The following is a 27,816-nucleotide window of genomic DNA, read 5'->3' on the forward strand; positions in this document are numbered from 1 at the left end:
ATCCACAATTAAGATAGAAGTTGAATAGGCATCAATTATGTTGAGACCCTATATTTCTACAGAATTTGACAACATAACGATTTAAGCGCAAGTTATTCATTATGATTAAACAAGTTAAGTAAAACGGTTAGAGTTACCCACTAATCATGCATACAATACATGAACCTATGCTAGCATGGCAAGTTCTAAATCTCAAGATTCACTTTCGCTTTACAATAGATTAACAGGCTATCTTATATGTTCGCGACGCACATAAGACGAATAAGCACAACCTATGCTAGATATCATACAACCATCACATACCAAGGTATTAAACAATTAACAAAAGAAATCCATAGTAAATCCACTACGACCCCATGATCACGATTAGCCCATGATAGAACTCATCGTCACCATGGGTTCATACGAAAACATGATAATAACACGACAATATAAACTAATAAAACACTTATTAAAACCAGAGTACGTCACAAGAGTATTAAGGTTCAAAGTAAAGAAAACTAGCATCCACTATTACAACGAATAAAAGAATCACAATATAACGTATGCTTCCTCTTCTTCGTTGCGGTGTGCTAAAACGGTCTTCTTAATCTTCTCTCCTTGCTCCTTGCTTGATTGATACTTGTTCTTTTTTTGCTTCTCCTTGTGAAATGTCTCTCAAGTAGGTTTATATAAGAGTCCACAAGAAATAGCGCCGTCAGAAGCCCAGTAGAAAACGAATTAAAATCTAGAATTAATTTTCTCGACCCCAAGCGGCCGCCCCAGGTCCCAAGCGGGCACTTGCACCTCCAGGCGGTCGCCCCACATCCCAGGCGGGCGCTGGACAGTTTCTGGAAAAATTAACTTTTTGCTCTTGATTTTGCTGATTTCTTCGCACAACTCCCCGCAACTGATTCCAAGTACTTCCCCAGGCTTATTTTGATGAAATCCCCCTAAATTCACAAGTTATACCCTGAAATGCAAAGACACTAGAAAAACGCATCAAATACACAAAATACTTGATTTCAAGACATCAATTCAAGCCATTATAAGACGTTCTAAGTGGTATAAAATGCCACTTATCACCAGCTTCTTCAGTTAACGCTTGAGTTTGTTCGGGATTCGCAACCTTTCCAGACCTCGAAGTGATTGCCTTTACCTGCTCCTTAGCTTCCTTCCTTCCTAGCACTTTAGTATCACTGGGTAGTGTACCAGGCCAACGATTTAGAAAGGCATTGGCAATTTGCCCAATTTGATTTTCCAAGATCTTGATAGAAACAGCTTGACTCTTTCACATAAGCTTCAACTCCTCTAATTCATATTTTTCATTAGCTTGTTGCAGCTGAAGTTGCTGTCTTGGTGCATATTACGGTTGCTAAAAACCAGGAGGGTTGTACTGCTTAGCTGGATACTGCTGATAAGGCTGTTGAACCGCATTCTAAGCGTTGCTCCAACTGAAATTAGGATGATTGCGGTTGTTGAGATGATAAGTGGCTGGCACAGGTTGCTGCGAACGCTAAAAGTTGCTCATGAACTGAGCTGATTCACTAGAAATTGTGCATTGATCGGTCTCATGGGCACCAGCACAAAGCTCACAGACACTAGTGATTTGATTAACCCCATAAATAGACAAAGTGTTCACCTTCATCGTCAAAGCATTAAGTTGGGCAATTATAGCAGTTGCTGCATCCAACTCCAAAATTCCTGCTACTTTTCCCTGAGTCAGTCTCTGGGAAGGATTCTGGTACTTATTAGCAGCCATCAGTTAAATCAATTCATAAGCTTCATCATAGCTCTTAGCCCACAAGGCTCATCCTGATGCCATATCGAGCATGGGTCTAGAAGTAGCACCCAATCCATTGTAGAAACAGTTAATAATCATCCAATCAGGCATGCCATGGTGTGGGCACTTCCTTCGCATCTCCTTATATCGATCCCAAGCCTCACACAGAGATTCTCCAGTTTGCTGAGCAAACTGAGTAAGAGCATTCCTGATTGCAGCAGTCTTCACCATAGGGAAGAATTTAGTGAGAAACTTTTGAGCAAGATCTTCCCAAGTGGTAATAGATCCTGCTGGTAGAGAATGTAACCAGCACTTAGCTTTGTCCCTCAGAGAGAATGGGAAGAGTAGCAGCTTGATAGCATCTTCAGTCACATCATTGAACTTGAAAGTGTCGCAGATTTCGATGAAATCCCTGATGTGCATGTTGTGGTCTTCAGTAGAAGAACCCCCAAACTGAACTGAGTTCTGTATCATCAGAATCGTGCTTGACTTGATCTCAAAACTGTTAGCCCTGATCGCTGGCCTGATGATGCTTGACTGAATGTCATTGATCTTAGGCTAAGAATAATCCATCAAAGCATTATGATTTTCTGCTTGATCTCCCATCACTACTAAAACTGGTTCTTCGACTTTCTCTTCTTCTTCTACCTTCTTTTCTCCTTCGAAAACTTCCTTTCGAACCACCACAACTTCTTCCTCGGCTTTATCCAGAGTTCTCTTATGAATACCCGAACGCGTATGCATACACAATCGCTAGAGTACCTAAAATAAGACAAGGAAACAGATAAGTAACAATGTCCGAGTCAATGAACTTTAACGACCACTGATGGAAAATACATAAACTAAAAATTAACACTTCAGTCCCCGGCAGCGGCGCCAAAAATTGTTAGTCGCTAAACAAGCGCTAATATTACACGCAAGTATACGAGTTCGCAAGTAGTATAAGATATAAATCAGATTCATTCCCACAGAGACTGGTTTTTGTTAACTAATTAATTTATGCACTTAAGCAACAATGTATGGTTATTATTCAGTGTTAAGACGATAACAAATTGAGGTTGTTTATAACTAAGAATTAAACTAACAATTATAACTAAGAGAATAAAGACGGTTGTATATTATATGAGACAAACATGGGATTATAAATTCATTAAATACTTCATTCAATAGCCTTATTATTCTTAACCTGAGCATGCAATGGTGATGACACTAATCAGATAACACGAAACTGCTAAACGCCAACTTTCATTGCACGAATAACATACTATCAGACATCCACAAAAGAGATAGAAGCTGAATAGACACCAATTATATTGAGACCCTATATGTCTATAGAATTTGACAACATAACGGTTTAAGCACAAGTTATCTATCATGATTACACAGGGCAAGTAAGATGGTTAAAATTACCTACGAATCATGCATAACAATAACACATGAACCTATGCTAGCATGGCAAGTTCTAAATCCTTGAATTCACTGTCACTTCATTAAAGATTAACATGCTATCTTATAAGTTCGCGACGCTCATAAGACGAATACGCACAACCAATACTAGGTTATCATACAATCACCACACACTAAGGCATCGAAACAAATTAACTAAAGAAATCCATAAATAAATCCGTTAGAACCCTATGATAACGATTAGCCCATAATCGGACTCATCATCAACGTGGGTTCCGATGAAATCATGGTATAAGAAAAGTAGTCTTTATAACGAATAATCAAAACCAAGTACGAAACAAGAGTAAGGTTCACAAATAAGAAAACTAGCATCCAAGTTACAACTTAGAACAAAGATTCACAAGTAAAAACAAGATCTTCTTCGCCTTCTTTGAATCCGTGCTAAAACAGTCTTCTTACGGCTCTCCTTGCACTCTGGTACGTCTCTCTCTTAAAAACATCCTTTATTTGAATATATATAGCAGCCACATGCAATCCAGAAGTCCTCCAATTGTAATTATAATAGAATCGGGATTCTTTGAATTTGCACCGACGTGGCCGCGCGCTATAACAGCGCGGGTGCGCTGCCTTTCTGACATCCTGGCGCGGCCGCGCGCTTGACCAGTGCGGGCGCGCCGTACCTCTGGAAAAAACTTCAGATTTCTGATTTTCTTTGCTGCTTCGAGTCGGCTTTCTATGAGCTTTTATTCCAACACCACCTTGACACCAAATTAGCACTAAAATAATGTTAATTCACCTGATTACCTAAATAATGCCTGAAATGCAAAAGCACTAGAAAACACGTTAAAACACTTAACAACTTGAGTACAAACGCATCAATTCAAAGCTTAATAGAGCATTATAAAGTGTCATAAATGCCACTCAACAGCTATCCTTTCCATCGAATAAGAACTTCAGTACCTGCTTGTCCAGGCTGATCGGATGAACGAACTCTACACACTTCTAATGGTTCTACCAGTAACTCCATATCAGGAAAAAGGTTACTAGGAATAGTTGAAAAAGCTGTGTGTTTACCGACTTCTTTCTTAAGCTTAAAGATATGAAAAACATCGTGAATCTTGGATTTCGAAGGTAACTTGAGTAGGTACGCAACCTGACTAATTTGCTGAAGTATCTCAAAAGGACCATAAAATATGGGTGCCAACTTTTCATTAGGTTTGCGAGCAAGGGACTGTTGCCGGGAAGGTTGAAACTTGACATAAACAAAGTCACCAAGTACAAATGTAACCTCACGGCGTTTAGAATCTATGGTTTGCTTCATTTTTTGCTGAGCATGAAGCAAATGAGCCTTCAATTCTTCTAATATAGCATCACGTTCACGCAACTGTTTGTCAACTTTCATATATACAGCAGAGCCTAACTCATACAGAACCAATGGAGGAGGATCATGACAGTAAAGGGCCTTAAACGGTGACATACCAACAGATGTGTGAAAAGAAGTGTTGTAGCTATATTCAGCTCATTTTAACCAAGTCCACCAATGAGAGAGTTTATCCATAGAAAAGCAACGCAAATATATTTCCAATCCCTTATTGACAATTTCCGATTGACCATCCATTTGTGGATGGTAAGAAAAACTACGACGTAGCTCAGATCCTTGCAAAGTAAACAATTCCCGCCAAAAGAGGCTCATGAAAATTTTATCTATATCTGAAATAATGCTACGTGGTACACCATGTAAGCGGACTATTTCACGAACAAATATAGCGGCTACTGAGGGGGCTGAAAAGGGATGTTTTAGTGGAATAAAATGAGAATATTTTGTTAATCGATCCACCACCACTAGTATAGAATCATGTCTTTGAGATTTAGGTAATCCCTTGATAAAATCCATAGTAATATCTTCTCAAACCTGATTTGGAACCGGTAATGGTTGTAGAAGCCCCGAACGAGACATAACTTCATGTTTGCTACATTGGTGAATGTCACAGGCAGCCACAAAATTTTGGACAGGACGTTTAATTCCCTTCCAGTAAAATTCTGCAGACATGTGCTGATAAGTGCGGCGAATCCCAGCATGCACACCAACCACCCCACAATAATATTCCTGAAGTAATAAAGGGATGTAAGGGGATTTAGATGGTAAAACCAGCCTACCATTGTACCATAGATGACCTCCAACTAACGAATAAGCAGGATAATAATTTGGATTTTTTTGTACACATTGCTTGATATTAGAGAGAAAGCGGTCATCATTAACTTGCTCTTGTAGCTCAGAAAAATCCAAAATAATTGCAGCTGAAAGGGCTGCCAAGGAAACCTCTTCCGGCATTCTTGAAATGGCATTCGCAGCATTATTAGTTTTCCTAGGCTTGTATTGAATTTCAAAATCATAACTCATTAGCTTCAACAACCATTTTTAATGCTCACCATCAACCACTCGTTGGTCGAGTGGAAATTTCAAACTGCGCTGATCAGTACGCACAATGAGACCTCGACCGATAAGGTACGGGCACCACTTCTTGATGGCGAAAACAATTGACATCAACTCCCGTTCATAAACTGACTTGGCACATGCACCTGAGCTAAGTTTGTGGTTGTAGAAGGTAATAGGACAGTCTTCTTGCATAAGAACAACCCCTAACCCAAAACCTGATGCATCACTTTCGATCACAAATTTCTTGGAGAAATCAGGTAATGCAAGCACCGGTAAGTTGATCATGGCCTCCTTAAGCTGTTGAAAAGCTGATGTGGCATCTTCATTCCATCAAAATGAATCTTTTTTAAGCTGTTGAGTCAAAGCCAGGCAATTTAACTATAATCTTTCACAAAACGGCGATAATAACCTGTCAAACCGAGAAAGTCACGCAAGGCTCGAAGTGTTTTGGGTTGTGGCTAGTCGATCATGGCCTGAATTTTGGAAGGGTCTGCTAATACACCTGTCACGTCAATTATATGCCCTAGATACTTAATTCTTGTTTGTGCAAAAACACACTTCATCGAATTAGCATAAAGTTTATGAGCACGCAAGGCTGAAAAAATACACTGTAAATGATACAAGTGAGTTTCTACTGTTGGGCTGTAAACTAGGATATCATCAAAGAAAACCAAAACAAATTTTCGGAGATATTCACAAAAAACCTCATTCATTAAGGACTGGAAAGTGGAGGGCCCATTTTTAACACCAAACAACATTACGAGAAACTCATAATGTCCTTCATGAGGACGAAATGCAGTTTTTGGGATATCCTCGGTTCAAACACGTATTTGGTGATACCCTGATTTAAGATCTATCTTGCTAAAAACTGAAGCCCCGTGTAGCTCATCCAATAATTCATCAATGACACGTATTGGGAATTTGTCTGGCATAGTAGCTTGATTTAGGGCCCGATAATCCATGCAGAAGTGCCAACTACCGTCTTTCTTTCGAACCAGCAACATTGGACTGGAAAAAGGTTTTACACTTGGCTGAATAATACCAGCAGCAAGCATTTTAGTCATTAAACGTTCTATCTCATATTTTTTAATCTGTGGATATCGATAAGGTCGGACTGTGATAGGCGACGTGTCATCTTTAAGAACAATAACATGATCCCTTTTCCTACTTGGAGGTAGGCCTAAGGGCATCTCAAAAATATCGTTGAACTCCTTTATTAGTACAAAAACTGCAGTAGGCATCGGGGTTGCTGGAATAAAGACCTCGTCTCTTACATCTTTATGAGTAATCTGTCCCAATTCTAAGAGAATTCCTTGCCCACCATGTTGCACAGTCCGCATCATAGCACGCAGTGAAACTTGAGCTTTGCATAAGGCAGAATCACCATGCAATTGAACCCGCACACCACCAATGGAAATTTCATAGTTGAAGCAGCCTAATTCATGTATGATTCACCCAAGGAAGCCAGCCATTGGTACCCTAATATCACCTCAGAATTTCCTAGCTGAAGCGGAGAAAAAAATCAGCAATAACATCAAACTCAGGAAGATTTAAACATACTTGTCGACATATTTTAGCAGATTTGATTATTTCCTCGCCTGTACCCAATGAGACTCCCAAGTCTTTAGTGGGTGATAAAGGTAGCTCTAATTCAGCCACCAGTGAAGAAGAAATAAAATTATGTGATGCTCCAGAATCAATAAGAACGATAACTTCTCGCTCACTGATCCTGCCACGAACTTTCATGGTGTATGGAGCAGAAAGTCCTACCAATGAGGAAAGATTAAGCTTCATAGAGGACGGGTCAATCTCCATAGAAAAGTCTATCGTCATAGCTTCTTCTCTTGCTCTTGGGACCCGTGATCAACAAGTTCATCTTCATTTACCCAGAGAACTTGTAATTCCTTGTTCTTGCAGCGATGTCCAGGACCAAACTTTTCATCACAACGAAAACAAAGACCTTTGTCTCTCTTGTCTTGCATTTCAGCTTCAATTAATCGTTTAAACTTTGAAGTAGTTGCTGCTTTAGCAGAAAGCTGAGCTGATGTGCTAGAGGGAGGCCCGGTGGAAGGTAGTCGAACAATATTCCGAGAAAAATAACTCCATGCTGGACTAGAATGTTTCTGGACAACCTGTCCCTTAGAAAGAATTGATCCACCTTGAAATTGTCTTATGGCTATATTTTTATCCTCAATTTGATGGGAAGTACGCATTATCTTGGACAACCCCAGAGACTCCATTAGTCTCAATTCAGCCCTTATGTTTGGTTGAAGCCCTTTTCTAAAAACACTTTCCAACACCGACTCTGATAATTCTTTTAAAGGGGCAAAAAGTACCTCAAATTGGAGACGGTATTCACGTACGGTTGTTGTTTGTTAAAGAGAGAATAGTTGGTCATGAAGAGCACCCACTTGTGTAAGTTGGAATCGATCCAACAGTTGTAATTTGAATTCCTCCCAGCTGCGAAAATGACATCGGCCTTCCTCATCATAGTACCATGATAGAGCATCACCTTCCAAACATACCACTACAGATCAGAGCTTTCCGTGGATGACATGTTATTAAGCTAAAAGTATCGTTCTGCACGAAACAGCCAACCTTCGGGATTTTTTCCTTCAAACACAGGCAATTTCAGCCGTCGAGGTAAAAAATCCAATACTGCTCCTGATTTATTTTGTTGTTCCTGCGAATTCTCAAGGACAGGGGTAGAACGTCCAGTAGCCTCATGACTATAGCTGTCCATTTTTGCAAGTATGGTAATCATACTTTCTTTGAAAAAAGCAATGTCATTTTGAATTTTTAAAGAAAAGGAATGTCATTTTGAATTTTTTCAATATCCAGCTTCTGAAATTCTGCTTGTAATGCTTCAAATTTCTTCTCTAAGTCTTCAACTCGATTTCCAACTTGTTTTGCACCTGCCATTTTCCCAAGAGCGGAGGTCCTCTTATACCACTGTTAGGACCAGTCTCGGCCTGCTCTTTTATTTTATATATATATATATATATATATATATATATATATATATATATATATATATATATATATATATATATGCTGCCAAGAAGTTATAAATATGACAAGATTCCTTTATTGATAAAAAAGACACACACAACTAAGTGATATACGAGAGATCACTCACTTTCCACACTAATACCCTTCAACACTATTTCTTCCTCCATTAACCATGTAAAATATTTCTCTATTTATATCCAAACAACAACCCATTCCCAGTCCTCAAATATGAACCTTAATTAACTCCAAAAAATCCTCCTTCCAAATCTGTAATAAATTGGAAAGTAAATTACTCCATAAATCACTCCTATCCTAATTTGTAATTGATTCGTAACTAAAGGCCAACTAATTAGCTAGCTTCCACCAAGTAATCAGCTCCCAAAAATCACTCTCAATATAATTGATTGTTCCACAACAATTCCCCCTTCCAGATTTAGACAATTATTATTGTTTCTTACGTCTAGCATAAGTAATTTGCAATTTGCGTAGGATGCCTAACAATGTACTGCATCTTACATCTGTCAAATAACATTAGTCATGCAAGTCTACATGCTTTCATCCGTGTTCATCGTTGTTAAGATGCTAACATAGTAAATTTTATCAGTGCCATAATCATAACTTTTGTTATTGTTAACTTTACCGAACCAATGATCTGGCATCTATTTCCCTTTCATAAAAAATCATACTTTATAGGGAAATCTTGAATTAAATAAAATACAAAAAAATTGTATTTTCTAAACAGAGGAAGCTGTATACAACAGAAGATGCAGGGATTCCATAAGATGCAGGGATTCCATAACATGGAAGTGATCTCAAGATCTCCCCTTGGTTTTAAAACTTCTGACCATTTTTTTTACACACAATGTAACATGAAACCAACCTCATAGAATCACAAAAATGTGGTAAGTACTCATGAAGGAGGATGTGCAATCACATCATCAGTATATCCACGAATAAGAAAATCCGAGCAGTTCTTCAACAAACCCCGGTCATAAGGATTGTGGAAACGTCCATCCGGACCTTGAAGATATCTATAACGTAGGCGATTTGATAATTCATTTGTGGTGATGTTCCTCGATATCTGCATTTCAACCCATAAATCTCTAACTTTTAACATAATATCAAAATACTGAAATCCGTAACTTCCGACTCCCACAATAATACTTGGAAACATAGTCTCAAAGATGAAATCTAATTAGTTACCTGATATAGTTGTGCTGTCAGTAAAATAAAACAACTAATTAAAATTGTGGTATCAAAGAACATAAATACAACAGCGCCGGGATGCTGAACCACCACATGGTAAATCCATGTCTCGTCCGCTTGTAATCCTGGCACTGATGTCCATAACCCTGCACCATAAAAGATAAGGCTGTAAACTAAACCAAATACTTCAATATTATAATGCCAAGTAAAAGAAATCGGTATTGGTTCCACATACTATAAAAGCCAACAGCGGCTCCAAGGAATGCTATTGAAGTTCCCATGAAGACAAAGATGAAGAAGTCCCATTTATTCCTCTGCAAACCTCGATATAATCAAAATGATGATTCCGGAAAACAAAGTAACTATAAAAAATGACGCAGGACAAAAGATTAAACAAATAATAAGCAATGATTATACGATATCCCAAGAATAATTAAATATTATTCCGAAGAAAAATGTATAAATCAAAGGGGATTTCATGACTTGTATAGGAGTAAAGACCCTAATGATAATACCTAATGAACAAAGGCCCATTAATACTTGGGCTTATCTATAAGAACCTACATAATTAACAAACTACTAGCCCCACATATAAAAACATATAAACATATTACTTTTAATTCTTTCTACATAAATCTTCTTCTATATATTAAAAGAGGACTAGGGGCAAATTGAGCCATTTTAATAGCCGTAAATTACAATTTTTCCCTTTTATGTTGGAAAATTCTAAAAATACCATCCTCTGCACAATTTTTGTAAAAAAAAGGTTTATTGTCGTATCTACTAAGAATCGAACCCCAAATCTCCTACTCAAAGATTTCATATCACTACGTGCTACATAACTTCCTGAGTTTGCTTTTTAAATTCTTATTAGATAATCCACATTCTCTCTATTTATCAAAAAAAAATTTGTTACTTTAATTTTTGAGTAAATAAAATTTTGGTTTATATCATTTACGTGCCTTCTTTTTATTTAGTTTTTGTAGTTTTATTATAAAAAATTTAAAAGTGCCACCACCTCATTCACTTCACATTTATAAATTCTCTTAGTCAACTCTGATTATATATATATATATATATATATCGGGACGAGGTACGTATATATATTTTTTATTTTTTAAATAAATTTTTATAAAATGATATTAAAAAAATTATAATAATTTTAAAATAATCTATAATTTTATTGATCAATTTATTTACATTATAATATAATATATATTTTTAATCTGTCATTCATTTACATTATAAACCAATTTTAATAAGATTTTATATTAAAAATATGAGATATTATCAATAGTTTTATATATTACGAATTAGTAGACTGCTTTTTATTTTAAAAATATACTAAAAACACAAAATTATTATTTTTGATTATTCTCCGCATCCCGTGGAAATCCCCGTTCTGGCAGGGATCGGTAATGAAAAGAATCCCAGTTTAGGATTCAATGTTTGTTCGGGGATAGGGGCGGGGATAGTACTCCCCAACCCCAAAATAACCCAATGCATATGCCTACAAACAAACTTCAAATATTTTTGTTATAATTATATAGTCTTGATTTCTTTTATTAATTAGGATCATATAGCTTACAATAAATATCTAATCTCAAAATTCTCAGAGAAAGTTAATATCGAACTCTACGATAAAAAATAAGCTCTCACCACTTAAATTATCTAATACCGCTCTAATAATATGTATGAAAAGAAAAAGAAGTAAGACAATCCAATGAAAAGTTAAAATAATCATTTATCATATTCAAAATTTATTTCTATATAGATGCAAATTCGTTCGAGATAATATTTTAATATATATGCAGGCCCGTGCCTCGTACGGGCTTTTACGCTAGTATAAACTATTTCATAACATATATTTTTCTTCTTCCGTTCCTTATCAGGAAACTTCTCAAAACAATTATTAATCCAAAACTGACATTTGTTTCTATAAACTATTTGCAGAAGTGCAACTGCTTGCCATGTACATGTATAAGTTTACCTATTTCATTCGCTAAATTCGCTAAACTGATTAAAGCTGTAGAGTCGACTAGTCCAATGATATTTTAAACTTTGTTTCAGAAGTGAGCTAGTCTTTTGAGGGTAATTTATATTAGACTTCAGATGCCTCTTGCCCCAAGTTCGAATGCCTTTTATTTGCTCCACAAAACTAGTCATTTTCTCTATTCGAATTAGTCACCTGTTGTCACGCAAGTATCATAATTCCATCTCCAAAGAGAATAAGTGGCCAGATGACAGAACGCCATCTAAAGAGACCAGACCAATAGTTTACCTTTCCTACACAATTAGAGATCCAGGGGCAGTGATGGTCAAACTGTTCTACGCAATGCTTGCATACAGGGCAATGCTTGGAGCGGGTAGGCCTTATAATCTGGTATAGAAAAGGAATAACAAATACTATGCATTAGTAAACACCAAGCAGTGTAACACTAACTATACGTTCATTTGCAATCATGAAAGGAGAATATTAGTTGACAAACCTTGCAGGTAGGACAGAGTTGAGACCAATCTTGATGTGAAATAAAAGGATTGTTCAGATCAACATTCAGCAAAGGGTCCTGCTGAAGTTGAGAATAAAATTATGGTTACTAAAATATTCTATCTGAAAGAACACATATTAAAAAGTTATAACATAGAGTACATAAGCCAAACTAATTTGAAAAAATCTCCTCTTTTCTTTTTTGCTAATTAGACTTTTTTACTTAACTCTTTTATTTTGATGAAATAATAATTTACACCAAGGAAATAGAGATGAAAAAGGTCATTATACAGAAATAACTCGGGTATTTATCTTATCCAATTCAGACATAAAGCACAAGGAGGACCACGAGGTTTGCTTTCCCCACATACTTCGTGATATAGACAAATAATAAGGTCAAGACAACAATATAGTCCTTGAAGCTCACCCTTAATAAAAAATTGAGATTCTCTTTTGTTAGTATTGATAGAGGTTAGAACAAAGAGTCTTCATCGTTTCATAGTAATATTTTTTTAGGCTTAAAATCGATCACTAATGGTTAGTAAGGGTCTCACTAAAAATTAGAGATAAGAGATTCTTAACTATTTATTTGAAAAGAGTGATTCAAGAACACTGAGGTAATAAAAAAAATATTAATCCTTGGCAGCACATCTACAATGCACAAAATTCAGATAATTACAGAACTGTTTGCAAATTCTTTAAGATACATATAACAAATATCAGCACAAATTACATATTGCAATTGTAAAGCCAAGTTGTCAGTTTAAACAGTTCGGCATTTGCGAATTTTTGTAAAGTTCAAAAGAATTAATTATATGTACAAGCATACAGCATACCTCTGCATCAGTAAAGTTCCCAGCTCCTCTTGCCGACTTTATAAAGCCTGGATCTTTACTGTAACACAATGAGAATATCAGTTACATCAGAAATCAATCAGCATAAACCAACAAAATATCATACATGCTGCAACATTCCATGTTAGAACCATGTTAATGTGTAGTCTAGGTTTTTGATGTGATAATGGAAAATTAATGAGAAGATACATAAAGTAATTACAGAAAAATATCAAATACAGGGTGCATTTAAGTAACTCGAAGATAGCATGCATATGCTCTTTACTGTGCAGCAACAGTGTATTTAACCCAGGGTTGTCACGACATCCTTGTGGCATCCATATGGTGTTAGTAGCGGGTAAAAGGCATTACCGTCCTCCTCGACTTACGTACATATAATAAGGCGGTCGCCTTGGACGCCACAAGATGCCACAAACGCCTTATAAATGCAACAAAACATAAAAAATAATAACAATAAAGACTGTCCCTTTGGGCTTTACCCGGTCCAGTGATCCAAGTCATCTGACCCAGTAGTTACGTACAAAAAGGTAAAAAAACCCTAATAATCTAGAATAATAATATACAAAGATACCTCCAGACTCCAAAGTCCAAACTTAGGTTGCACAATACGTCCGACTTGGACTTAGATGTTGAAAAAGAGGAAGAAAGTACTTCTGTTGATGAGGATTGAGTTTATGATCACGGTGAACCATCTGTTGCTCACGTAATTGGTAGCCTTAGGAGGGTGGAAGTGTTGGTGGTTGATATATACATCTGACTTGCCAATGCCTAGTTGTTGAATTTGCTAGTTTTTCTTTTACTTTATTTTGCTGCCCAACCTAGTTGAAGTTGTTATGCTTTAACTTTTAGGACGGGACTTGTGACTTTACTGGTATTCTCAGTAGTTGTGTTTTAATTTCATAGTATCCGTGTTATAATTAGTTAGTAATTAGAGTTATAACTAATATATATTTTGAATTTATGATATATAAATTTATAACCACCATCTTTTATACACGAACATTTTGGGTGTCATGATATAGAGAAAATAAGCAGGAGGATTTTCTGGGGTTTAATGTCTTCATCTTTTCAGTTAAGGGATGTACATTTTGTCTTCATGTTTTTCTGTCATATTATAAAAGACACTTACTTTGATAAAACAGAAGACATTCACTATTCAGGAAATAGAATGGCAACTGAGAATATATAGAACACTGAGCTTTACTGTCAAAGACATGTAAATCCATCTGAGGCAGAACTGAATCTTATGTCCTGTAAAGCAAGGGATGCTACGTCTTCAAGTAGAGTAACAGGTCCCATGTTCCCTTATGCATCAGAGTTGAAGCATTTGTAGCTTATGCCAGTGAAATTTTTAAAAACTAGATACACAAAGGGATAACTAACGAATAGCCTAATGGTGAACTCTTCGTCATTGTTAAGGATGGAAAAATAACCAGATCCTATGGATACCCCATTTGTTAGAATTCGATTTTATTTACCCAGCCTGATTTTTTGGATTTGATACTAGATCTGGATTTCAAACAGACCAAGTCGAAATCCCATTTATACCAATTCTAAATCCGAAGCCTGAATATATATACACCATTTAAGTGATTCTAAATGTACATGATCTATCCATCCCACCTCATAATTCTGATCCCCCATGCCTCCTTATCTCTAAACTATTCCCTGGTTCGAGACCCTATTTGACTATTTCCTTGATTTTGTAACCAATGTCGATCTTGATAGATTCACACATTTACATTTTAAACTGAAATCGAGTATGTATATAATATACATATATCTCCGATTGGTTAAATTTGCTAACAAACAAGAGCAGTCTGTGTGGAAACAAAGTTGCATTAGGCTTCGGTCACCTGAACATTATCAGCCAGACCAGATTCGGCGAAAAATTCCGGGTTTGGATTTTGTCAAACCGACCTAATCCGTTGCCAACCCTAGTCATAAATACAAACATGTGCTCAGTCTTATTCTCTAGCAAAATATCTATTTTCTATATGATAACCTAGATGAGCTATCAATCATGTAAATAATGGACGAAAAACACCATAGCTAGCATATATACGCGTTTTTTCAAAATAATGTTAAAACATGAACACCTCAAATTAATAAACATAATTTATAAAGATAAAATACGAACAATTGTCTAATACCCCAATAACTTAGCACGATGATTAAATTGTACCTGCTGCAATGGATTAACATTAGAACTGTACCAAATGATATTAAAACAGCAGTCCATCCCCAAAGTCCAACTACAGCAGTAACTTTTGGAAGATTGGGAGCTGGCAAAAGTGAATCAAGGCAATCACGATTAGAAAGTTCGAATAATTTCAAATAAATTTAAAATATACCACAAACCATGTCAAATTACCTACCATGAAGTATTGTAGTGATGAACATCAAGGTAGTGATAACTACTATAAAGAACAGAATAGGTGCATAACCTACAAAACTCATTTTTCCAGTGAAAACTCTGTCTTTCCAGGAAATGGCTTGTGCATGCTGTGCTTTATGCTGCAAAAACCAAAATTTATCCATATTTTTGTCAAAGAACCAATTTGGTGAGCAACATACTATTGGCTTTTACCGAGTATTGTAACTACGGTATGGACTAACGTATATATTTAGACCCAGGGTAAATTCTAATTTCCTCTTGACTAAAAATTGACAATCAGAAGCAAAACAGATCACTACGAATAATAGAAGTACAGATAATGGGATGTCAATCTGTCCTTTGCCTAGACACACATTGCTTTGTTTGCATTTTTTTTTACTAAATCCTTGCTTTGTTTGCCTTGTTCATTCGACACTGGTGCATATCTTGGTGTTGAAAGTCTTTTTTAGATAGGTATTTGATGCTGCCATAGTGCAAAAATTGAATAGGAAAATTTCTGGCTGATGATTCAAACAGTTTTGCTAAGTAACAATTCGAAAACATTAGATTCTCCTCTTAATATTTTGACAAGCGATTTTTCTTAATTTCTGAAAGAAAAGGATAAGAAAAGGAGAAATGTATATGTATCTTGCTTCACTTTATTGAAATTTTGAAGTTTATTAATAAGCAAAGGTACGTCGAAGAATAGATCGACTGTTTGTTCCGAAATAATAGTAATAATCTTTATTCGTTCATTACTACTACAAATTTCTTTTTGTATGCACATTTTTTTCTTAAAATTTAATTTAATTAATATATGAGTAACAATCACTTCACATATATTAAAAGTTATATATACTATTTTAAATTTTATGCTGATAAAAGTAAGTAAATATAATCAATTTAATTTAAATAATATATGAATAATAATCACTTTACATATTTTAAAAGTTATATATATTATTTCTAATTATATGCTGATAAAAGTAAGTAAACATAATCAATTTAAATAATGAAATCAATATTTTTTTTAATTGAGTTTAAATAGGAAATAACTTAAATCCCGATTTGTGTAATAAATAATTGGGCTAATGTATGAGAAACTTGTATATCTAATTATCTAGGTCCATTGGCCCAAGTGAATTCAATTAGATCCTGACCCCAACCCATTTCAAAAATGATGCAGGACATCCCATTAAGAAGCCCAAAGAAACTATCTGGGAACAATATTTTAGGCTTTGGAAGCCCATTAATTAGATTATTCTAGAATTACTTAATAATATTAGTAATGATTTATTAATTTAGGGAATAGCTATCTTTTAGGGTTTATTTAAATTAGGAATAGTGTTTAGGATTCTTATAAAAATTGATTGATTATTTTAATCAAGGGAGATTATTATTTTTGTGATATTGAAAAGTTTTGTTTTATTCTCTTGCGTGAGAATTATTTACCCCAAAACCCTACTTTTAACCCTAGCCCCCATCAAAAAAGTTCCAATTCTGCGCTGACAAGTCGACAACACAGACCAGAAACAAGAATTCGACAAGTACAACTTATAAATATGTTTTACTATATATACATGTGTGTGTGTGTAAATTTTGGTTCTTGTTCATATGAACCTTGTGTCAGGAGTGTGTTAGTCTAATAGTGGTGCAGAATGGCTAACTGTGTAGTAGCAGTATGTGTGCTATAGTATATGTCCTGTGTTATGTACTGTGTTTAGTAGTAGTATAAGGGCATTATAGTCTTTAGACTTGTGTAAGATACTTGCCTATATAAACCAGATTGCTGTGTTCTATTAGGGATAGGTTGAATATGAGAAAAGGCATATGCTACCAATCCCTCTCTTTCTCTACTCTTTCTCTCTCCTGGAACTAACTTTCTCTCTCTTGATTCTTATCTTCCTCTGCAAATTTCTATCTCTCTTATCTCTGAACTCTCTAATCTCTCTGATCTCTGTCTAATCTCTCTTTCTCTGCTACATTTTTCCTTTATCGGCCTGTTCTATTACTTGAATTAACAAAAAAACACCAAAAATAGCATCAAATTAGGTCAGAAACATACTTGTTCCTGACAAATTGGTATCAGAGCTCATTTTTAAGATCAATAACTGCTTCAACAGCGCTGTACTAGTGAAGGCGAGTCGAACGGTTGTATCAACTCAGTAATTGCAACTCTAGACTGGAAGTTATGGATAAAACAGTCAAGGTACTAAGTTTCTTCAATGTTCTTCTCAGATTTGTGATTGTGAAAGTTGATTCTGTGAGATCAGAGTGAAGTTTGGTTGATTAAAGTTCGTTTGCATTAGTAGAAGTGTTACAGTTGTGTTCTTCTATCAGAAAATCACAAACGAATTAGTGTAGATAAGAGAGACTCTAGTGATTCAAGTGGAGAATTGAGTGTTTTTTTGCTTTGATTCTGTAAGTTCCAGTGAATTGAGGTGTTATATTAGTTCTGTTAACTGATAAGTGAAAGTAATTGTTGATCTGGTGAAACTATATCAATAGCACTTTAAGTGTTTGAGGAATTGCCCGAGTGAGTCATCACTTATAATGCTAGATTTAGTAAAAGCGAGCTAAGACATCTGAACAAGGTTAATTAAGAACTGTACCTCAGGGTGTTCAAGGTTATATGGAAGGGACAGATGAAAGGTTTGGGAAGTTGCAGGAATAGATAAGTCTTATGCTACATTGAGTAAAAAAATTGATGAAGGTAACAGAACAGGAAGGGTAATACACTGATGATAATGAAGGCATGTCTGAGGAAGAGAATATAGATGTGCAGGCCAAAGGAGTTTTTGGAAATCCAATCCTTGCTGAGAAGATGAGACAGAAACAACTTTCTCCACACCTGAAGGTAAAGAAAGCTGTAGAACCTAGGTCTGGAGATAAATTAACAGATTTGAATAGTCTGAAGCACCTGAAACTCACCTTTCCTCAGCTGAAAGAGAGAAGTGATGCAGAGGAGTGGTTGAAGGACTGTGAAGAGTATTTTTCAATATTTGAGGTACAAGAAGGAAGGAGCGCGGCTATAGCAGTAATGCATATGACCGCAACACCAAGATACTGGTACAAGTCTTTCATGGTGGGAAGGAGTAAGGTAACTTGGCAGCAATTCACTGAAGCCTTCTTAGCCAGATTTGGAGAATTGGATACTGACTTGGTATTTGATAAATTCAAGAAGTTACAGCAAGTCAGTACTGTGGAAATCTTATTTTGATGAATTTGAGAGGTGCAGGGGATAGTTATTGACTAAGATTCCAAGTCTGACTGCAGAATATTTTCTGGAAAACTTTATTGGGGGTTTGCAAGTGGAGATCAAAGCTATGATCAGGTTACTTGAACCAACCACTCTGGAACAGGCATGAAGATTAGCCAGATTCTATGAGCAATCACAATCTCTCCATCTAAGAAAGGAGGAAGTTACAGGACAAGTTTCAATGCACAGACAAATCCTAAGTTCAATACTGAAGTAACAAGTGAAGGCAATCAGCAGAAATCAACATTGATTCTGCCAGCCAAAGGTATAGAGGTTGCGAGTTCTGAACTCAGGCCTTTGACCTACAGCCAAAGGGAAGAAAGGAGGCAAAAGGACCTGTGCTTTTATTGTGATGAAAAATTTGTGAAAGGACATGAATGTAAGAAACCTCGGATTTTCTTGATGGTGGCTGAAAAAGTGGGAAATGGAGGTTATGAGGAGGCACCTATTTATGATGATCTAAATGAAGTTGAGGGGGACTGGCATGAACAAAAATTGGTGTTAGCTGCTATTGGAATCAATGAGGTAAAGAGTAAAGGTCCTATGCAGATTGTGGGAAAAGGAGCAGAGAAGGGATATCAAATCTTAATAGATGGTGGAAGTGCAGTTAACCTGGTTTCAAGTGAACTTTGTAGAGATGTGGGTCTAACAGTTCAACCTCATGATCCAGTGTTGATGTGTAATGCACTAACTAGTTTACCACAACAATCACAGAGATTAACTTATTCAAAGACTGAATGAGATTTCAAAACCTAGTAGATATGAGATTAAGATTTAATATGATAAGATAGGTTATGAGCTTTCGAGAGGCCCAATACTCTCCACACACAAGGATCCGTTTACAAATTAGCTGAATGCCCTAATTCTATCTTGACGCCCCTTTTTGTCTATCCCCCATCACAATTTCCCATTTTACCCTCCTTTGGTTGTTATCCTCCATTTATCCCTTGACCCTCCTGGTTGACTGGTTGTGTGGCATTTACTGTTCTGCCCTTTCCCTTCTTTCTTGAATACGTTATTACCTTATTCGTGTTTGCTTGATTTATCACATGATGTCACTTCCCAATGGAACAAAATTCACTAGTACCTCCGTATGTCCAGAAGTCAAAATGAAGTGTAAAGGTACTGAAATTGCCATTACAGTTTATGTTGCAGAATTGAAAGATTAGCATCTGATTCTAGGAGTGGAGTGGTTATCTCAGCTAGATGATTTTAGGTGTAATTACCATGACAAAACAATGCAGTTTCAGTGGAGTGGAACCACTGTTCTTTCACCAAACTCACAGATAGAACTAGAAGCTAGCGCTAGCTATGCTCAGATTTCAGAAGTGGTTCCAAGATGTTTGAAACAGATAGAAAGTTATGAAGATGATTTTGAAGTGCAAGTCATTATTGCTGAAGTGACAGTTGACGAGGGTGGTCCTCAGGAATATTACATGAAACAGGGCTTGCTCATGTACAGAGGTAAATGGGTGGTGGGTAAGAAAGGTGGCATGAGAAGGCAAATTTTTGAAGAGCTACATAGTCATAGTTTGGGAGGTCATTCTGGAGTGAGAGCTACCACCAAGAGGGTCTTAGAATATTTCTATTGGCCTTCTATCAGGCAGAATATTGGTTGGTGGATTAGAAAATGTAATGTGTGTCAACAAAACAAAGGGGAACATGGGAAGTAGCTTGGAGGGACATAGCTAAGGACTTCATCACTGGACTACCAAAGTCCAAGGGAAATAAAGTTATTTGGGTTGTAATTGACAGGTTTAGCAGATATGGACACTTTGTAGGGTTACCACACCCTATTTCTGCTAAGAGCCTGGCACAAGTGTTCTTTGAGCAGATTCATAGGTTACATGGTTTACCCGAGACCATTGTAAGTGACAGGGACTGGCAGAATCTATTCAAGCTATCTGGTATTAGATTGAATTTCAGTACAGCCTATCATCCACAATCTGATCGTAGTACTGAAAGAATAAATCAATGCTTGGAACAATATCTGAAAAACATGACCAATGAGGTCCCTAAGAATTGGTCAGCTTAGTTATCAACAGCTGAAATGTGGTATAACCTTGAACAATACTCCCCATCAGATAGTCTATGGCACTAAGCCTAGGCACTTAGCTTGGCAGAATAGAGCTCACACTAACATCAGCAGTTTGGAAGAGATGCTGAAAGGGAAGCACCAGCAATGGAGCAGACTCAGAAGGAGATTGTATATATATCTAAAACTTCAGCCCTATAGGCAAGTGACTGTGGCTATAAGGAAGAATCTAAAACTGGCTGCTAAGTTTTATGGACCTTATGAGATTCTGGAAAAGATAGGGTTTGTTGCCTATAAGCTGACCTTACCTGCTTCTTCAAGGGTGCATCCAATATTCGATGTCTCCCAATTGAAAAAAGCAATTGGTCAAAGCAAGGTGCAGAAACAACTTCCACAAATGAATGATCAGGGAACACTTGATTTGGTGCTATTGAGACAGCAAGATACTAGGAGTATTCTCAGGGATCACAAAATGGTATACTAAAGGCTGGTTCAGTGGAGAGGCTGCAGTGTTGATGAAGCTACTCGGGAGGATGAAGAATTACTACTTTGTAATTTTCCTGATTTTTGCAACCATAAGGACATGGTTTAATTGAAGGAGGAGGGGTTGTCAGGAGTGTGTTGGTCTAATAGTTGTGCAGAATGGTTAACTGTGTAGTAGCAGTATTTGTGCTATAGTATATGTCCTGTGTTATGTTATGTACTGTTTTCAGTTGTAGTATAAGGGCATTATAGTCTTTAGGCGTGTGAGGTACTGACCTATATTAACCAGATTGCTTACCAGATTGCTGTGTTTTATTAGGGATATGTTGAATATGAGAAAAGGCATTTGCCACCAATCCCTCTCTCTCTATTTTTTCTCTCTCCTGTAACTAACTCTAGATTCTTATCATCCTCTGCAAGTTTCTATCTCTCTACTCTCTGAACTCTCTAATCTCTCTGATCTCTGTTTAGTCTCTCTTTCTCTGCTACATTTCTCCTTTATCTACTTGTTTTATAACTTGAATTAACAGAAAACACCAAAAATAGCATCAAATTAGGTCAGAAACATACTTGTTCCTGACACCCTGCCAACAATATATATTATAGGTTATATCCAATACTAAAATAAAAAATACTACAATAAATGTCAGGTTCGAATCTATACTAAACTATAATAAGCAAAATGAGGTATAAAAATGTAGTTTGGTTCATCTCTCATTTTTAGTTATCCCTTTTGGTCACAACTATTAGAACTTTCAAATCAAATTTATAGGAACCGTTAGATTAAATAGTAAAATTATTTTGTACAATGGTCTCAAATTTGAATCCTGTCAACATCGATGTCTTAAACCATATATTAATCAGTTCTATCTAATACTGAAAAAAGAAAAATACTGCCAAAACTCTCGTTCGAATCCAACATATTAAACACACATTATCTTTTATATGTGTTCTTAATTTAATATTTAAAACACTCAAAATCAGATTATAATTATATGAGAATGAAATTTTAATAATTATTCTTTACCAAAATTTTAATTTTTTATTTTTATTGAAAATGGACAAAAGTTATGATTTTATTGTATACATTAGAAAATTTTTAAATTTATATTTGTTAAAATACATATAATAAATAATAATAAAGACCCGTTCATCACACGGTTTGTAAGCTAGTATTAAGAAGACTTAATTAATGAACGGTTTGTAAGCTAGTATTAAGAAGACTTGATTAATGAAAATGTCGTTGAATATTGAATTAGGTCTCTTTTATGGTTGCGATCCATCATAATTCTCCATTCTGCGGTTGGGAAACCCTTGAGGTAGTGGTTGTTCAATGGTTAAATATTATATGCATTACGTGTGGTTTCGATCCATCATTATTCTCTCTTCCACTGTTGGGAAACCCTTGGGGTAGTCATTCACCCAAGTTCTATCTAATTTTTGTCTTTAAGTCTTCCTAATTTTGTCTTGCATCGAAAGTGTTATCGTTGTAACTATATGTATGTGATGCACTATCGTGTGTGTTGACTCCATTTGATATTATGGGCGACAATGGACACAGTTATAATCACATGATACAATCAGCCGATGCACTACAACCAGTTAAACGAGTTGGAGATCTAAAACTGAAGTAGACTAGAATCCAACATTCTATATCAATACACAAAAAGTAATAAGAAAGGTCTATCAATCATGCATGTATGGAACCCATCGTTTGGAGAAGAGACGGAAGTGGTAGAGATAGCTAGTCTAAGTGTGATAAAAAGAATTAGAGCGGTTGAACTGGTTATCTACTTCTAGAAAACCTTTTAGTTTCAATTTTTTTCCTTATTTATTATTACTATCATTACATATTAAGCTAACCCAGAAAGAACAATCAGCCTTACTATTGTATTGAGACTCACAATTACAACATATTACTGTAACTAAACAATTAGTCAGACACTCGCAATTGCAGCATAGATCATTGTAACTAAACAATTAGTCAATCAGAAAAAAAACACACAGAAGACCTGAATGAACCAACTATAAATTGATAGTCAGTTAGGCATGCGTGATGCGTCAAGGAAAATATTGAGATGAAGGACCCACAGGAATTTTCCACAATAACACATATATGCTATAAACTAATATAGGAACATTAATACAAAGCTACGTACAAGGAAAGAAGTGAGATTCCGATGACCTTTATCGGAAGCAATCTGTACAGGAGTAAGCCCAGAACTATCTTTTACAATTAATTCCTCCTTTGTGCCTGCGTATACAAGTACAGTGCAGACCTCCACATTGCCTTGATATGCAGCCCAATGCAAAGGGGTACAACCTAAGAAAGAAATGTTTGATACCAGGCATCAGCGTATTCACGGCAGTTTTATGAACTCATGAACTAGTTAAGCAATTTCTTCAACCACAAGTGCACCGCATTTAAATGGGTCAGACGTAGAGTATAATTGTTTTCCTAAATTAAATGATGCAAGAAGACCATTATACTTATATAGTCCATAATCTTTTAAGATTTTTGGGAAAACTAACCAAAAATTTAAAGATAGAGACGTTCACTATAACAAAAATGATAAAATTTGAAGGTGTAACATATCTCCAGAATTCTATCTATTGTGGAGGTCTCAAACATCTTAATAGCTGGCCCCACTTTTTGGCTTGTAGCTCAGGATTTTGGCCTACGCTCTCCCCATGGTTTTGCCTTTTCACTAGTTCTCATTCAAGATTATCCAAGGCAAAAATGGTCACAAGCTATTGCAGGTCCACCAGAGAATCAAGAAAAAACAAAGAAATATTGATGGAGAATCAACTACAGATAAGACTAGAAAGGTTGTACTAAGGACTTTCACAGTACTATAACATAAAGCAGAGGTTTGTGAATGCTGCCGGATGGTATTTGAGCGAAAATCAATATCCTATTAAGGTGACTTATTTTAGTAATGTTACCGGGCAAGCAAACTATATTACAAAAACAATATCAACAGTTAATTTGAAAAATACAATGACTTAATTTTCTCAGGCCTCTTAATTGATCATTTGTATATTGGCAGATCTTCCAAGTATGTTATACGGGAAGGGAGCCTGGAGATGGGCGTAGGAGCTAACTTAATTTACAGAAGTTGAATCATGAGTCTTTTACCTTCTTTATCTTGCCTCTCTTGACTGGCATCTCTAAATAAAAGTAATCTGACAGTATCTGAAAACCCCTTGTATGCAGCCCTGGATGAAATTCAATTGAATTATATATGAATTGCTTATGCTGGACACCAAAATATCAATAGAAAAGATTTGATAAACAATTATAACAAACAAAACTTTGTGTTATACTTCCATCTAAACATAACTTGTAGCTAATATAATTGAAAAAAAAAAGCTGACAGAAGTTCAGCTCAAGTTCTTTAAAAAGTCCATGCCATCTAATAATTCCAAGGTGCAGTTGTAGTTCTATCTACAAACGAGTTAAACTGAAGAAGAATCGAAACACTAAAGCACTAGATGTTCACACTGAAATCCATATAGTCCAGTTTAGAAGCATATTAAACTCGTGATTAGAAGTGATTAACAAAGATCGGGAATCCAAATGTAAAACAAAATATTTAGATAGTACGATAAAAAAACATACCAATGCAGGGGGCTTCTTCCATCATTATCTGGAACATCAAACTCAGCATGAAACTTTGCCACTATGAAATTCAAAAATGCTGTTTGTCCATATTGAGCTGCAATATGAACTGCCTGCAATAAGATATCAGTGTTGAGATGAAAGCAATCTTGGAAATCAAACAATAGTTTTGTCAACCTACGTGCTTATCCACAATCTTATAATAAATATACCAGGTAGTTAACTAATATTCGAATATCTTTAAAGAAATAATCAAGTAATAAAATGTTCTAGTTGAAAATAAACTTATAATTTATTAATTACCCGATAGCCATTTATGTCACTAGCCTCGACCGGTGCTCCATTCTGCAACAACACATCAGCCACTGCAATCGAACCACGTACTGCTGCCCAATGCAGTGCTGCCTGCTTCATGTGGTCAGTGGCATTTACATCCCCACCGTGCTTCAAACAACCAACACATTCCAATAAACTTTCAGTAATGCACTAAAATAATCAATAACATTTACATCTCAAAAAACAACCAAAACATCCAAGGCAAACTTTCAATTACACTGACATAATCATAAACATACCGAAACATAAAGAACTAAGCAATTGAAAAAACCCCATCTAAAGTTTCACCTCCCAAGTCCCACCTCATAATGCCTAATACAATACAACATTCTCATCCATTTAGTTCTATCACAGTGGCAAATGAACTCTAACTACACAACATTCATATTCTCAAGACTCCGACCTCATCAACAATTTCAATAATCAAAAGTCAACCCATCAAACTACAACTCAAACAAAACAAAACTATATAATAAATTAGTACAAATTAACAATTCCAAATCACACACAAAAACACACACACAGTAAACCTGAATAATATACTGAGCAATGTCTGGAAAATTGTTGAGAGAAGCCCACTGAAGAGCATAATATCCATTCCCATCAGGAATCGAAACAGAAGCACCATCTTCTTCTACAAATTTTCTTAATTTACTCAAATCTCCATAAGCACTAGCTGAAAACACGTCAGAAATAACAATACTTTGATTCTGGGCTTGCTCTAAGTTGATTTGATCAGTTGAATCCGATACAATTTCGATTTCTGAAGAAGCCATTTTGATCAAAATTCAATCTTTGTAAAATACTTGTATTTCTATGTAATTCAATTGGGGTTTAGGGTTTATATGTGGAGGGCTTGTTTGGGTCAATCAGTTGTAATCGTGATCTATTTAATTGGATTTGCCCAAATCAAGATCCCCTTCCCCTATCTCAGCCTCAACCACCTTGAAACGGAATATGATTTTTCGTTTTTCGTTTTTCGTTTTTAAAGAAAATATAAGTACGTCTTTTTAATTTTTCAACATTTAAAATATATGTGCGTGCTCCATTTTTCATTATTTTTTTTGTTTTTTATGCCACAACACAGGCTGATATTTGGTTTTGAAGGAAAACTCAAATTGAAGTTCCTTTTTTTATTTTTTTTTACAAAAATACTAGATAGTTTTATGATTCTAAGCTTAATACATTATTCTAAGTGATGTTTGTTTTCATATTTCACTCATATTTATAAATATTTATTATTTTTTAAACCCAAATTGAGAATTGGTAAATCTTAAATATTAGATTAGAGAGTGACAATTAGGGTTATGTTTTGAGAAAGTGACATTGAGGATCATTTGTCTCAAAATAAAAGGGTCTTTTTTGATAATCTTAGGTGTTAGGGTTGTGGATGGAGTGGAAATCCGGTCTAATAGAGCTAATATGGATCATGCAAGAAAAAACCAATTCGTTAAAAATTTAATCAGATAACAATCTCATCTAATAAATATATAGGATATAATTTTGATTTGATCGCTAATAATCCGATCGGATTATTTATATCTTTTATATATTAAATTTATATGTTTTCATAAATAAAAAATGAGGCAATTTCGTAAAAGAGATAAGAGTCTTACATGTCTCCAACATACAAGAAGAAACAGACAAAAAAACATTATAGTAATTTAACGAATAAGAAAACTGAACCAATCGCTGGGCTGCTTTGTTCCATTGCTTTTTAATAAATCTAACTGACATGTCTTTCACGGGATCTGAGCATGACTTCACAATCCTAAAGAACACTTCCTACCTCAAGCACACTATCTACCTGCTTATACAATGCCTTAGTAGTTAGTATAAAGTGTGTTTTGATAATTACTGGTTGTTGGAGCTCAGCTAAGGTCCAAGATAGAGCCTTAAACATTCCATACGTCTCTGCTTCAAACACAGACCTTATTTCTTCCACACTATACATCCGGCCACTGATAAAACTACCTTCGTCATCTCTGAGAACCAGGCCCAGAGAAAAAGAAGGTGAACCAAACCAGGCCCAGAGAAAAAGAAGGTGAACCAACAAAAACTGACGCGTCTATATTCAGCTTTAAAATACCTACATGAGGGGCTTCCCATTTGAGATTTGATTTGGATGCGTTAGACATCTAAGTTCCATTTTGGATCTTTTCCTTCATTTTGATTTCTCACGAATCTCTAACCAATCTCGTGCATGCTAAAGAGAAGAAAGTACGAAAGAACAGTAAACGGAGCACACCTTAGAAAGATTCTAAATAGGAGAAGTTCCTTTTGGATTCGAGAAGAAGGAAATGAAAAGCGGAAACGAAACGAAATAAGGCGTTTCTAGCTCTCGTTTCGGACCCGCTTCTCCCAATTATGTCTAGTAATAGAATAGGGCGGCTTGGCCTGCATACGCGGTGGAGCATGTGGTTTAATTCGATATAACGCGCAAAATCTTACCAGCCTTGACATATGAACAACAAAACATGTATTTAATGGGATGGTACTTACTTTCATATAGGTGCGACATGACTGTCGTCAGCTCGT

General features: G+C 35.8%; 1 protein-coding gene and 1 non-coding gene across 5 annotated transcripts; one reads left to right on the plus strand and one right to left on the minus strand.

Moving 5' to 3' along the window:
* The first annotated feature begins 1,871 nt into the window (after positions 1–1,871).
* LOC141680881 (small nucleolar RNA R71) lies at positions 1,872–1,978 on the plus strand. The gene has a single exon (XR_012558439.1). It is a non-coding gene; the product is annotated as a small nucleolar RNA R71 (small nucleolar RNA).
* Positions 1,979–9,286: 7,308 nt separating this feature from the next.
* Positions 9,287–26,254, minus strand: LOC141666031 (putative protein S-acyltransferase 23). 4 transcript variants are annotated; one of them, XM_074472023.1, is made up of 14 exons: positions 25,809–26,254; positions 25,246–25,386; positions 24,943–25,055; positions 24,460–24,539; positions 23,480–23,643; positions 15,545–15,683; positions 15,352–15,451; positions 15,023–15,103; positions 13,149–13,206; positions 12,314–12,391; positions 12,106–12,204; positions 10,060–10,138; positions 9,822–9,970; positions 9,287–9,699 (listed from the first exon to the last, which is right to left on the minus strand). In XM_074472023.1, the coding sequence occupies exons 1-14, from the start codon at positions 26,052–26,054 to the stop codon at positions 9,529–9,531; spliced, it is 1,698 nt and encodes a 565-aa protein (XP_074328124.1). In that variant the 5' UTR covers positions 26,055–26,254; the 3' UTR covers positions 9,287–9,528. The 4 variants fall into 4 exon arrangements, with proteins under 4 accessions (XP_074328124.1, XP_074328120.1, XP_074328129.1 ...); XM_074472019.1 differs by having other exon boundaries at positions 12,314–12,394; XM_074472028.1 differs by lacking the exon at positions 15,023–15,103.
* Between the last annotated feature and the right edge of the window lie 1,562 nt (positions 26,255–27,816).

This window comes from Apium graveolens, chromosome 1 (assembly GCF_009905375.1).
Source record: "Apium graveolens cultivar Ventura chromosome 1, ASM990537v1, whole genome shotgun sequence".
In the NCBI taxonomy this organism is placed as follows: Eukaryota; Viridiplantae; Streptophyta; class Magnoliopsida; order Apiales; family Apiaceae; genus Apium; species Apium graveolens.